Source organism: Nerophis ophidion, linkage group LG07 (genome assembly GCF_033978795.1).
Source record: "Nerophis ophidion isolate RoL-2023_Sa linkage group LG07, RoL_Noph_v1.0, whole genome shotgun sequence".
NCBI lineage: Eukaryota > Metazoa > Chordata > Actinopteri > Syngnathiformes > Syngnathidae > Nerophis > Nerophis ophidion.
This window is the reverse complement of record NC_084617.1, coordinates 5,496,872-5,511,500: the sequence shown is the minus strand read 5'-3', so window position 1 is coordinate 5,511,500 and position 14,629 is coordinate 5,496,872. Positions and strand designations below refer to the sequence as shown.

At 40.4% G+C, this 14,629-nt stretch overlaps 1 protein-coding gene across 1 annotated transcript; it reads right to left on the bottom strand.

Annotated features, from left to right (window-relative positions):
* Positions 1-7,868: 7,868 nt before the first annotated feature.
* Positions 7,869-13,648, bottom strand: soul5 (heme-binding protein soul5). The gene is made up of 7 exons (XM_061905229.1): positions 13,544-13,648; positions 13,381-13,440; positions 10,641-10,722; positions 10,460-10,580; positions 8,487-8,623; positions 8,234-8,397; positions 7,869-8,147 (listed from the first exon to the last, which is right to left on the bottom strand). Coding segments are annotated over exons 1-7 (681 nt in total). The 5' UTR covers positions 13,546-13,648; the 3' UTR covers positions 7,869-8,032.
* Between the last annotated feature and the right edge of the window lie 981 nt (positions 13,649-14,629).

The following is a 14,629-nucleotide window of genomic DNA, read 5'->3' as shown; positions in this document are numbered from 1 at the left end:
ATTTTTATAATTTTTTAAATTATTTTTTTGTCATGAAAATGGGAGGTTTTTTGGGTTGGTGCACTAATTGTAAGTGTATCTTGTGTTTTTTATGTTTATTTAATAAAATTAAAAAAAAAGAGAAATTCTTCTGCAGCCCGGTACCATTTTATTAATTATTAATTTGTCTTTTTTTTTTATTATTATTTTTTTTTCATTTGTCATGAAAAAATGAGTTTTTTTGGGTTGGTGCACTAATTGTAAGTGTATCTTGTGTTTTTTATGTTGATTTAATAAAAAAAAATAAAAAATAATTCTGCGGCCCGGTACCATTTTATTAATTATTAATTTGTCTTTTTTTTTTTTTTTATTTATTTATTTATTTGTCATGAAAAAGGGAGGTTTTATTTTGGGTTGGTGCACTAATTGTAAGTGTATCTTGTGTTTTTTATGTTGATTTAATAAAATTTAAAAAAAAATTGAAATTCTTCTGCAGCCCGGTACCATTTTATTAATTATTAATTTGTCTTTTTTTTTTTTTTTTTTTAATTTATTTTTTTGTCATGAAAAAGGGAGGTTTTTGGGGTTGGTGCACTAATTGTAAGTGTATCTTGTGTTTTTTATGTTCTTCTGCGGCCCAGTACCAATTGAGCCACGGCCCGGTGGTTGGGGACCACTGTACTAGACAACTTGCCTTTTAGTAGTAAGTAAACAAACAAAGGCTCCTAATTTAGTTTACTGACATGTGCAGTAACATATTATTTATCTACCTATTTTGTCAACATTATTAAGGACAAATGGTAGAAAATTCATTATTAATCTACTTGTTCATTTACTGTTAACACCTGCTTATTTTCTCTTTTAACATGTTCTATCTACACTTCTGTTAAAATGTAATAATCACTTATTCTTCTCTTCTTTGATACTTTACATTAGTTATGGATGATACAATACATTTGGGTATCAATCCAATACTAAGTAGTTACAGAATCATACATTGGTCATATTTAAAGTCCTTGTGTCCAGAGACATATTTACTGAGTTTATAAACAAAATATATATATTTTTTTAAAACAAAAGATGTGATGCCAAAAAAGTATCTACATAATCATAGTAGTATCGACGAGATACGCCCCTGTACCCCTGTACTTGGTATCATTACAGTGGATGTTAGGTTTAGATCCACCAATAGCATTTGTTAACATTGTGACGCTGGTGAGCTATTGTACCGACCTACTGTGTGTAGTGAAACATGTTTAGCTAGTCCTCGTCCTCCGGTGGTGTGGTACTTGCAAGAAACGTACTTAATTCGTCACCACAGAGGTGAGGATTAGTGGTTTGGAAGTACCTACGTAGCTAGCTAGCCATGTCTTAAAGCACCTCTTCCTGAGGGTGTTTGTGTTATATCCATCCATCCATCTTCTTCCGCTTATCAGAGGTCGGGTCGCGGGGGCAACAGCCTGAGCAGGGAAGCCCAGACTTCCCTCTCCCCAGCCACTTCGTCAGCTCCTCCTGGCGATCCCGAGACGTTCCCAGGACAGCCGGGAGACATAGTCTTTCCAACGTGTCCTGGGTCTTCCCTGTGGCCCCCTACCGGTCGCACGTGCCTTAAACACCTCCCTAGGGAGCCGTTTGGGTGGCATCCTGACCAGATGCCCGAACCACCTGACCTGGCAGAGGCTTTACTTTGAGCTCCTCCCGGATGGCAGAGCTTCTCACCCTATCTCTAAGAGAGAGACCTAAACTCATTTCGGCCGCTTGTACCCGTGATCTTATCCTTTCGGTCATGACCCAAAGCTCATGACCATAGGTGAGGAATTGAGAGCTTTGCCTTCCAGCTCAGCTCCTTCCTCACCACAACGGATCGATACATCGTCCGCATTACTGAAGACGTTGCACCGATCCGCCTATCGATCTCACGATCCACTCTTCCCTCACTCGTGAACAAGACTCCTAGGTACTTGAACTCCTCCACATGGGGCAGGGTCTCCTCCCCAACCCGGAGATGGCACTCCACCCTTTTCCGGGTGAGAACCATGGACTCGGACTTGGAGGTGCTGATTCTCAACCCGGTCGCTTCACACTCGGCTGCAAATCGATCCAGTGAGAGCTGAAGATCTTGGCCAGATGAAGCCATCAGGACCACATCTGCAAAAAGCAGAGACCTAATCCTGCGGCCACCAAACCGGAACCCCTCAATCCCCTGACTGCGCCTAGAAATTCTGTCCATAAAAGTTATGAACAGAATTGGTGACAAAGGACAGCTTTGGTGGAGTCCAACCCTCACTGGAAACGTGTCCGACTTACTGCCGGCAATGCGGACCAAGCTCTGGCACTGATCATACAGGGAACGGACCGCCACAATCAGCCAGTCCGATACCCCATACTCTCTGAGCACTCCCAACAGAACTTCCCGAGGGACACGGTCGAATGCTTTCTCCAATTCCACAAAGCACATGTAGACTGGTTGGGTAAACTCCCATGCACCCTCAAGGACCCTGTCGAGAGTACAGAGCTGGTCCACAGTTCCACGACCAGCACGAAAACCACACTGTTCTTCCTGAATCTGAGGTTGGACTATCCAGGGTAGCCTCCTCTCCAGTACACCTGAATAGACCTTACCGGGAAAGGCTGAGTGTGATCCCACAATAGTTGGAACACACCCTCCGGTTCTCCTTCTTAATGAGAGGAACCGGTGGTCTGCCAATCCAGAGGTACCGCCCCCGATGTCCACGCGATGCTGCAGAGTCTTGTCAACCAAGACAGCCCCACAGCATCCAGAGTCTTAAGGAACTCCGGGTGGATCTCATCCACCCCCAGGTCCTTAAAGAGGATGGCATATAATAATATAATCCCTCTATGAAACCGTGTAAAGACTGTGTAAACAGTCACTTTAAGTTAACATTTTTTCAATACTATATTTCTTATTAATACAGTTAACTTTATTATTTTTTCTAATTCAATATTTCATTTATTTTTCTCTGTATAAAAAGTGTAAGATCCACACTCATGCAATGTACACACTGTATATATTATAGTACGTATATGTGGACTCACTTTTACACGGCGGTGTGGCGCCATCTAGTGGTGAGAAACGGGATCCTCATGTCACTTCAATAAGTACTGGAGCCTTGCATTAGTAAATGTATATTTAACCTACACTGTGAGGGAAAAAAAATCTGTGGATTTTGCGGTCCAAAAAAAGGCAGAATTTTACCATAAAATTTACAGTAAAATTGTAGGCTCCAGCACGACCCCGCGACCCCAAGGGGCAAGCGGTAGGATATGGATGGATGGTTGGTCACACTCTATTTTACTGTAAAATGTTTGTGATTGAGCTGTCAGTTTTTTGTTTGTTTATTTTGCATAAAAAATAAGGTTGCTGTTTTCACACATGACTGTAAATTAAAAAAATTGATTTACCTGCAGAATCCATCCATTTTTTTTTACCGCTTGTCCCTTTTGATGTGCGGGGATGCTGGAACCTATCCCAGCTGCATTAGTAAATGTATATTTGACCTACACTGTAAGAAAAATAAAATCGGTGGATTTTGCAGTCGAAAAAAAAGGCTGAATGTTGCCATAAAATTTACAGTAAAATGGTAGGCTCCAGCACCCCCCATGATCTCAAGGGACAAACAGTAAAAAACAGATGGATGGATAGTCCCACTCTATTTTGCTGATTGAGCTGCCAGTTTTTTGTTTGTTTTTTTGCATACAAAATATGGTTGCGTTTTTTTCACACATTACTGTAAATTAAAAAATGTAATTTACCTACACAAACAATTTTCTACCGCTTGTCCCTCTTGGGGTCATGAAAGTGCTCGAGCCTATTCCAGCTGCATTAGTAAATGTATATATTTGTGAATTTTGCAGTCAAAAAAGGCAGAATTTTACTATAAAATGTACAGTAAAATGGTAGTTTCCTGCAACCCCATAAGGGACAAGCAGTAGAAAATGGATGGTTGGTGACACTCAATTTTGCTGATTGAGCTGCCAGTTTTTTATTTTTTTTGCATGAAAATGTGGTTGCTTTTTTCACACATTACTGTAAATTAAGAAATGTAATTTACCTACACAATCCATTTTCTACTACTTGTCTCTCTTGGGTTCTTTGTGGTGCTGGAACCTATCCCAGCTGCATTAGTAAATGTATATTTGACCTACACTGTAACACAAAAACAAATCTGTGGATTTTGCAGTAAAAAGGCAGAAATTTACCATAAAATTTACAGTAAAATGTTAGTTTCCTGCAACACCATAAAGGACAAGCGGTAGAAAATGGATGGATGGTTGGTGACACTCAATTTTGCTGATTGAGCTGCCAGTTTTTTTTAGTTTTTTTGGATAAAAAATATAGTTGCGTTTTTTTTCACACATTACTGTAAATAAAGAAATGTAATTTACCTACACAAGCAATTTTCTACCGCTTGTCCCTCTTGGGGCGATGGGGGTGGCTGGAGCCTATTCCAGCTGCATTAGTAAATGTATATTTGTATATATTTGTGAATTTTGCAGTCAAAAAAGGCAGAATTTTACTATAAAATGTACAGTAAAATGGTAGTTTCCTGCAACCCCATAAGGGACAAGCAGTAGAAAATGGATGGATGGTTGGTGACACTCAATTTTGCTGATTTTGCTGCCAGTTTTTTATTTTTTTCGCATGAAAATGTGGTTGTTTTTTCACACTTTACTGTTAATTAAAAAATGTAATTTACCTACACAATCCATTTTCTACTGCTTGTCTCTCTTGGGTTCTTTGGGGTGCTGGAACCTATCCCAGCTGCATTAGTAAATGTATATTTGACCTACACTGTAAGACAAAAACAAATCTGTGGATTTTGCAGTCCAAAAAAAGGCAGAAATTTACCATAATATTTACAGTAAAATGTTAGTTTCCTGCAACCCCATAAGGGACAAACGGTAGGAAATGGATGGATGGTTTGTGACACTCAATTTTGCTGATTGAGCTGCCAGTTTTTTGTTTGTTTTCTTGCATAAAAAATATAGTTGCGTTTTTTTCACACATTACTGTAAATAAATAAATGTAATTTACCTACACAAACAATTTTCTACCGCTTGTCCCTCTTGGGGTGATGGGTGGTGGCTGAAGCCTATTCCAGCTGCATTAGTAAATGTATATTTGTATATATTTGTGAATTTTGCAGTCAAAAAAGGCAGAATTTTACTATAAAATGTACAGTAAAATGGTAGTTTCCTGCAACCCCATAAGGGACAAGCAGTAGAAAATGGATGGATGGTTGGTGACACTCAATTTTGCTGCCAGTTTTTTATTTTTTTCGCATGAAAATGTGGTCGCTTTTTTCACACATTACTGTAAATTAAAAAATGTAATTTACCTACACAATCCATTTTCTACTGCTTGTCTCTCTTGGGTTCTTTGGGGTGCTGGAACCTATCCCAGCTGTATTAGTAAATGTATATTTGACCTACACTGTAAGACAAAAACAAATCTGTGGATTTTGCAGTCAAATAAAAAAGGCAGAAATTTACCATAAAATTTACAGTAAAATGTTAGTTTCCTGCAACCCCATATGGGACAAGCGGTAGGAAATGGATGGATGGATGGTTGGTGACACTCTATTTTGCTGATTGAGCTGCTAGTTTTTTGTTTGTCTTTTTGCATACAAAATATGGTTGCGTTTTTTTCACACGTTACTGTAAATTAAAACATTTAATTTACCTACACAAACAATTTTCTACCGCTTGTCCCTCTTGGGGTGATGGGGGTGCTCGAGCCTATTCCAGCTGCATTAGTAAATGTATATTTGTATATATTTGTGAATTTTGCAGTCAAAAAGGCAGAATTTTACCATAAAATGTACAGTAAAATTGTAGTTTCCTGCAACCTCATAAGGGACAAGCAGTAGAAAATGGATGGATGGTTGGTGACACTCAATTTTGCTGATTGAGCTGCCAGTTTTTTGTTTGTTTTTTGCATGAAAATGTGGTTGTTTTTTCACACATTACTGTAAATTAAAAAATGTAATTTACCTACACAATCCATTTTCTACCGCTTGTCTCTCTTGGGTTCTTTGGGGTGCTGGATCCTATCCCAGCTGCATTAGTAAATGTATATTTGACCTACACTGTAAGACAAAAACAAATCTGTGGATTTTGCAGTCAAATAAAAAAGGCAGAAATTTACCATAAAATTTACAGTAAAATGTTAGTTTCCTGCAACCCCATATGGGACAAGCCGTAGAAAATGGATGGATGGTTGGTGACACTCAATTTTGCTGATTTTGCTGCCAGTTTTTTATTTTTTTCGCATGAAAATGTGGTTGCTTTTTTCACACATTACTGTAAATTTAAAAATGTAATTTACCTACACAATCCGTCCATTTTCTACTGCTTGTCTCTCTTGGGTTCTTTGGGGTGCTGGAACCTATCCCAGCTGCATTAGTAAATGTATATTTGACCTACACTGTAAGACAAAAACAAATCTGTGGATTTTGCAGCCCAAAAAAGGCAGAAATTTACCATAACATTTACAGTAAAATGTTAGTTTCCTGCAACACCATAAAGGACAAGCGGTAGAAAATGGATGGATGGTTGGTGACACTCAATTTTGCTGATTGAGCTGCCAGTTTTTTTTAGTTTTTTTGGATAAAAAATATAGTTGCGTTTTTTTTCACACATTACTGTAAATAAAGAAATGTAATTTACCTACACAAGCAATTTTCTACCGCTTGTCCCTCTTGGGGCGATGGGGGTGGCTGGAGCCTATTCCAGCTGCATTAGTAAATGTATATTTGTATATATTTGTGAATTTTGCAGTCAAAAAAGGCAGAATTTTACTATAAAATGTACAGTAAAATGGTAGTTTCCTGCAACCCCAAAAGGGACAAGCAGTAGAAAATGGATGGATGGTTGGTGACACTCAATTTTGCTGATTTTGCTGCCAGTTTTTTATTTTTTTCGCATGAAAATGTGGTTGCTTTTTTCACACATTACTGTAAATTAAAAAATTTAATTTACCTACACAATCCATTTTCTACCGCTTGTCTCTCTTGGGTTCTTTGGGGTGCTGGAACCTATCCCAGCTGCATTAGTAAATGTATATTTGACCTACACTGTAAGACAAAAACAAATCTGTGGATTTTGCAGTCAAATAAAAATGGCAGAAATGTACCATAAAATTTACAGTAAAATGTTAGTTTCCTGCAACCCCATATGGGACAAGCCGTAGAAAATGGATGGATGGTTGGTGACACTCAATTTTGCTGATTTTGCTGCCAGTTTTTTATTTTTTTCGCATGAAAATGTGGTTGCTTTTTTCACACATTACTGTAAATTTAAAAATGTAATTTACCTACACAATCCGTCCATTTTCTACTGCTTGTCTCTCTTGGGTTCTTTGGGGTGCTGGAACCTATCCCAGCTGCATTAGTAAATGTATATTTGACCTACACTGTAACACAAAAACAAATCTGTGGATTTTGCAGCCAAAAAAAGGCAGAAATTTACCATAACATTTACAGTAAAATGTTAGTTTCCTGCAACACCATAAAGGACAAGCGGTAGAAAATGGATGGATGGTTGGTGACACTCAATTTTGCTGATTGAGCTGCCAGTTTTTTTTAGTTTTTTTGGATAAAAAATATAGTTGCGTTTTTTTTCACACATTACTGTAAATAAAGAAATGTAATTTACCTACACAAGCAATTTTCTACCGCTTGTCCCGATGGGGGTGGCTAGAGCCTATGCCAGCTGCATTCAGGCGGAAGGCAGCGTACACCCTGGACAAGGCGCCACCTGATCGCAGCTCCAACACAGAATTCTACATTTTATAAAATAACTGACGTGTTTAAGTTTCTTAATGACACATTTATAGACTTTAATCGTGAAGTTTGGCCCAATAAGTCTTTGCAAGCTACTCATATTTTATTAAATGAATTGCACAACAACTTTTCACTTTCATTTCAAACAGTGCTAAATAATTTGATCTCTTGATATTATCCTACGACGTCTTAAAGGGACAGCACGCGCTTTTCCTGCATAGTCGGGTGATGACGTCGGCCGGGCTTCATCACGGTCCCATGTAGCTTGAGGGCGGAGTCTGCATTTCCTCGCTGCTGGAACACACCGGATCCCCCATGGCGGGGAACCACACCTCGTTGTGTCGGTTCCACAAGGTCATGGGACTGCAGGCAGACAACACACACAAACAAATTCAGTGGACGTAGAACCGATCCCGGTTATTTGAACTGCGTTGTCGGGAAATGGTGACCTGTTATACGCCGCCCCGTAGTGGCAGTCCTTTTTAAAGTAAGCGCCAGCGGACATCAGGTACTTCTTCAGTTTGTCAGCTTCGTTGTAGTCACACATGGAAGTCATCCAGCCTCCGTAGCTGCTCACGTACATGTTGGTATCTTCGGAACTGTAGAACTCCACCTGCGGGCCAACATGTCATTATCGCCTGTTGCAGTGGAATTTATCGAGAGAAACAAAATAGTTTTTGTTTCCAGGACTGTTCCGCTCACCCTGCTGTCCTTGGGTCTGGGAGGATTGGCCTGATGTTCCTTGGGCAGCAGGAAGCTCACCTTGTATTCGCCCATTTCCCAAAACTTCTTGTCAACCATCTTGACAATCACAGGTGCGGTCATTTCAATCTTTTGTCCTGGAGATGGAAGAAGGTGTACAAAACAAATCCTGTCTTTCACTGGAAGTAACTCCTGGGGATAAAAAAAAAAACACACCATAATTCCTCCTCCACCAAATTTCACCATGCAGCCCGGAATGGAGCGTTCTCCTGGCAACCTCCGAACCCAGACTGGTCCATCAGATTGCCAGTGATTAATCACTCCAGAGAAGGCCTCTCCACTTTACACCACTGCATCCCACGCTTTGCATTGGACTTGGTGGTGTATGGCTTAGACTCAGCTGCCCGGCCATGGAAACCCATTCCATGAAGCTCTCTGCGTACTGTACGTGGGCTAATCGGGATGTCACATGAAGTTCGGAGCTCTGTACCAACTGACTGTGCAGCAAGTCTTTGCACTATGCGCTTCAGCATCCGCCGACCCCTCTCTGTCAGTTTACGTGGCCTACCACCTGGTGGCTGGGTTGCTGTTGTTCCCAAAATCTGCACTTTTCTTATGATAAAGTTGACTTTGGAATATTTAAGAGCAAGGCCATTCCATGAGTGGATTAGTTGCACAGGTGGCTTTCTGACAGTTCCACGATGGAAATGACTGAAAGCGGCCCATTCTTTCCTGAATGTTTGTAGAAACAGTCTCCATGCCTAAGTGCTTTTTTTGATACACCGGGCCAAGTGATTAGGACACCTGATTCTCATCGTTTGGATGGGTGGCCAAATACTTTTGGCGATATAGTGTATGTTTTAGTTTCGTCGAGTCAGCTAAGATTTTGGTATAACAGATGTGATGTGATTTAAGGTAAGATATTACATAATCTACTATCCCAAAAACGTATTTTCCTAGAACAAACTGAAATTTACAAGCGAAAAAGGCTAACATTTTACCTAAAAAATTTGTTTTCACAAGTACGGTCATTTTAATCTTTTGTCCTGGAGATGAAAGAAAGTGTACAAAAACATCTTGTATTTCACTAGAACTAAGGGTCAAAGCCCAACTCCTGGAAAAACAACCCCACACCATAATTCCTCCTCCACCAAATTTCACATTCAGCACCATGCAGTCCGAAATGGAGCGTTCTCTTGACAACCTCCAAACCCAGACTGGTCCATCAGATTGTCAGTGATTCATCACTCCAGAGAAGGCCTCTCCACTTTACACCACTGCATCCCACGCTTTGCATTGGACTTGATGTATGTCTTAGACTCAGCTGCCCGGCCATGTAAACCCGTTCCATGAAGCCCTCTGCGTACTGTACGTGGGCTAATCGGAATGTCACATGAAGTTCGGAGCTCTGTAGCAACTGACTGTGCAGAAAGTCTTTGCACTATGCGCTTCAGCATCCGCCAACCCCTCTCTGTCAGTTTACGTGGCCTACCACCTGGTGGCTGGGTTGCTGTTGTTCCCAAAATCTGCACTTTTTCTTATAATAAAGTTGAGTTTGGAATATTTAAGAGCAAGGCCATTTCACGAATGGGTTTGTTGCACAGGTGGCATCCTGTGGCAGTTCCACGATGGAAATTACTGAAAGTGGCCAATTCTTTCACGAATGTTTGTAGAAACAGTCTCCATGCCTAAAGTGCTTGATTTGATACACCGGGGCAAGCGATTAGGACACCTGATTCTCATCGTTTGGATGGATGGCCAAGTACTTTTGGCAATATAGTGTATGTTTTAGTTTCGTCTTTGGTATAATAGATGTATTTGTTTTTAAATATTGAAGGTAAGATATAACATCCTGGAGGTGAAAGGAAGTGTGTCTCTGCACAAAAGACGGCTCTGAAAGGTGCGCCTCCACCATCTAATGAGGTCATGGCACAAAATAAGTTGAGGCGGGTGTAGTCGTGTAACGCTCGCACCGTTCTCGTTTTCCCCGTCGATGTATTTGTACAGACGCTTGAATGCCTTCATGGTGGCGAATTCCATCAGGAGGGAGCGCTCTGTGGTGGTCACCCACTTCATGGACTTGTAGTGGCGGACCTGAGAGACGGCGACAGTAAGTCATGGTGTCTTCTATCCGCGGCCGTGTTCAACACTCACCTGGTAGTACGGAGTCTCGCAGACCAGGTCGAACATCAGACATTCTTCTGTCTCGGTACAGAACGATAGCTCGGAGTATTCTCTGCGAAAAGACCACACCCGTTTTCTGAATTCAGACGGAATATTCCCAGACTGGCTTCATATTCAACGGTCATCCATCCGTCCATTTTTCTACCTACCGCTTGTTTCTCTATCAATCAATGTCAATCAGTCAATGTTTTTTTATATAGCCCTACATCGCAAGTGTCTCAAAGGGCTGCACAAGCCACAACGACATTCTCGGTTCAGAGCCCACATAAGGGCAAGGAAAAACTCACAACCCAGTGGGATGTCAATGTGAATGAGTATGAGAAACCTTGGAGAGGATCACAGATGTGGGTAACCCCCATGAACCATCCCGCCCCTCCTTCTAGGGAAGACCGGATGCAATGGACATCGAGTGGGTCTACCATAATTTTATGAGAGTCCAGTCCATAGTGGATCTAACATTTTTTTCTCTAAAAGTGGCTCCCGGGTCAAAATAATTGCCCAGCCCTGGCTCACATGCACAGTCATTATCGTATTGTGTTCAGCGACACGAGAACTCTCGGAGGGGAACAAGTGTTCCTAAATCCTTTTTTTCGGCACTTTATTGTCCTGTATCTCCTGCCTGAAGGTAACAGTTCAACAGGTTTATGTCCAGGGTGAGATGGGTCCCTTATGATGTTTCGGGCCTTTTTGAGGCCCCTTGCACTGTACAATGTTCATTTGTGAGTGTAATGATGAACTTTTACAAAACCCGTTTCCATATGAGTTAGGAAATTGTGTTAGATGTAAATATAAACGGAATACAATGATTTGCAAATCCTTTACAACCCATATTCAGTTGAATGCACTACAAAGATAAGATATTTGATGTTCAAACTCATAAACTTTTTTTTGTTGTTGTAAATAATAATTAACTCAGAAATTCATGGCTGCAACATGTGCCAAAGTAGTTGGGAAAGGGCATGTTCACCACTGTGTTACATCACCTTTTCTTTTAACAAAACTCAATAAACGTTTGGGAACTGAGGAAACTAATTGTTGAAGCTTTGAAAGCGGAATTCTTTCCCATTCTTGTTTTATGTAGAGCTTCAGTCCTTCAACAGTCCGGGGTCTCCGCTGTCGTATTTTACGCTTCATAATGCGCCACACATTTTCCATGGGAGACAGGTCTGGACTGCAGGCGGGCCAGGAAAGTACCCGCACTCTTTCTTTACAAAGCCACGCTGTTGTAACACGTGCTGAATGTGGCTTGGCATTGTCCTGCTCAAATAAGCAGGGGCGTCCATGGAGAAGATGGCGCTTGGATGATAGCGTATGTTGTTCCAAAACCTGTATGTACCTTTCAGCATTAATGATGCCTTCACAGATGTGTAAGTTACCCATGCGTTGGGCACTAATGCACCCCCATACCATCACAGATGGTATGGGGGTGCATTCACCGACGTCCCACTGGGTCATTATTGTCACCGATGTCCCACTGGGTGTGAGTTTTCCTTGCCCTTATGTGGGCCTACCGAGGATGTCGTGGTGGTTTGTGCAGCCCTTTGAGACACTAGTGATTTAGGGCTATATAAGTAAACATTGATTGATTGATTGATTGACAGATGCGGGCTTTTGAACTTTGCGTCGATAACAGTCTGGATGGTTTGCTTCCCCTTTGGTCCGGATGACACGATGTTGAATATTTCCAAAAACAATTTGAAATATGGACTCATCAGACCACAGAACACTTTTCCACTTTGCATCAGTCCATCTTAGATGATCTCAGGCCCAGAGAAGCCGGCGGTGTTTCTGGATGTTGTTGATAATTGGCTTTCGCGTTGCATAGTAGAGCTTTAACTTGCACTTACAGATGTAGCGACAAACTGTATTTAGTGACAATGGTTTTCTGAAGTGTTCCTGAGCCCATGTGGTGATATCCTTTAGAGATTGATGTCGGTTTTTGATACAGTGCCGTCCGAGGGATCGAAGGTCACGGTCATTCAATGTTGGTTTCCGGCCATGCCGCTTACGTGGAGTGATTTCTCCAGTTTCTCTCAACCTTTTGATGATATTATGGAGCGTAGATGTTGAAATCCCTAAATTTCTTGCAATTGCACTTTGAGAAACGTTGTTCTTAAATTGTTTGACTATTTGCTCACACAGTTGTGGACAAAGGGGTGTACCTCGCCCCATCCTTTCTTGTGAAAGACTGAGCATTTCTTGGGAAGCTGTTTTTATACCCAATCATGGCACCCACCTGTTCCCAATTAGCCTGCATACCCGTGGGATGTTCCAAATAAGTGTTTGATGAGCATTCCTCAACTTTTATCAGTATTTATTGCCACCTTTCCCAACTTCTTTGTCACGTGTTGCAGGCATCAAATTCTAAAGTTAATGATTATTTGCAATAAAAAAACAATGTTTATGAGTTTGAACATAAAATATTTTGTCTTTGTAGCATATTCAACTGAATATGGGTTGAAAAGGATTTGCAAATCATTGTATTCTGTTTATATTTACATCTAACACAATTTCCCAACTCATATGGAAACCGGGTATGTAGTTGTTGCATGTTTTTAGCTAGTTTTTGTTGTGGTTTTGCAACCATTTCTTTGTAGTTTTCAGCTGTTTTGCGGATTAACTTTTGTTGCTGGTACAAACCACATCGACAGTCATATTTAGTAGCGTAGGTATTGCACATGCCAACCCAGACGTGCTTCAAGTGTCTTACCCATGATCAGCCTCAGCTGTGAGGGCCAGCAGAAAGCCAACAAGTCCTGCAAGGAGAAACCTGAAAAAAAAAAACAACACATTTTTCCAAAGTTACAACATCCATTTTGTGGCGATCCACTTACTGTGTGTAAGACGGTGTGTTTGAAGAGAGGCGTACTCACATGGCGACAGAAGATGGTCGGCTGCAGTGTGAATCTCAGTTGGGTGCAAGGCAGCTATTTATTCCAAGTCCAGTTCTAAAAGGACTACTTGCCACTCCCTGAAAAGTCCCAGACAATACAAGTACAGGCAAACAAAGCAACACAAACAGATGTGACGCAAGATGAAATACAACACTACACAACCATTACATTTACTTCAACCCCGTACATTTGGTTCCTCTTTTGTAGGTGAAAGGTGATCTGGGACAAATGTATAAAACAAAAGCTGTGATTTGGTAATGGCCGCCATTTTGCAGTATTTATTACTCCTATAGTACTATATACTTTTTACTGTATGTAAGAGTTTAAGTGTGTTTTTTTCCTGACAAATACAGCACACGGTGGCACTTTTGACATTTCTCACTTAGCTCAATGTGCTCTGCAAAACACTCCATTGCAACTTGAGCGTGTTCAGAAAGGTGATAACATTTGGCACAGACCTTTTTTTAATTGTATTATATATTTTTTTATTTTTTTGTTCTGTACAGCCACTCAGGCAAATTATATAGTTGATGTAGAGCAGCGGTCACCAACCTTTTTGAAACCAAGAGCTACTTCTTGGGTACTGATTAATGCCAAGGGCTACCAGTTTGATACACACTTAAATAAATTGCCAGAAATAGCCAATTTGCTCAATTTACCTTCAATTCTGTTATTATTAATAATTAATGATATTTATGTTTGTGGAAACACTGATCATCTTAATGATTTTCTCACTCAGAGAGTACGGCCAACTAAAAAAAAATGCCTAAAGAGTATGGCCAACTAAATAATCTTATCTAAAGAGAGTATGGCCAACTAAAAATTCTTATTTAAAGACAGTATGGCCAACTAAATTATCTTATCTAAAGAGAGTATGGCCAACTAAATTATCTTATCTAAAGAGAGTATGGCCAACTAAAAAAAAATTGTCTAAAGAGAATATGAGCAACTAAATAATCTTATCTAAAGAGAGTATGGCCAACTAAAAATTCTTATTTAAAGAGAATATGAGCAACTAAATTATCTTCTCTAAAGAGAGTATGGCCAACTAAATAATCTTATCTA

What these genes read in the sequence shown, in the direction of transcription:
- soul5 (XM_061905229.1), bottom strand. An exon ending in GCGAGACTCCGTACTACCAG is followed by an intron (nt 10,581 to 10,640) that starts GTGAGTGTTGAA and finishes GCCGTCTCTCAG; the next exon opens with GTCCGCCACTACAAGTCCAT. An exon ending in CCAGACCCAAGGACAGCAGG is followed by an intron (nt 8,398 to 8,486) that starts GTGAGCGGAACA and finishes GTTGGCCCGCAG; the next exon opens with GTGGAGTTCTACAGTTCCGA.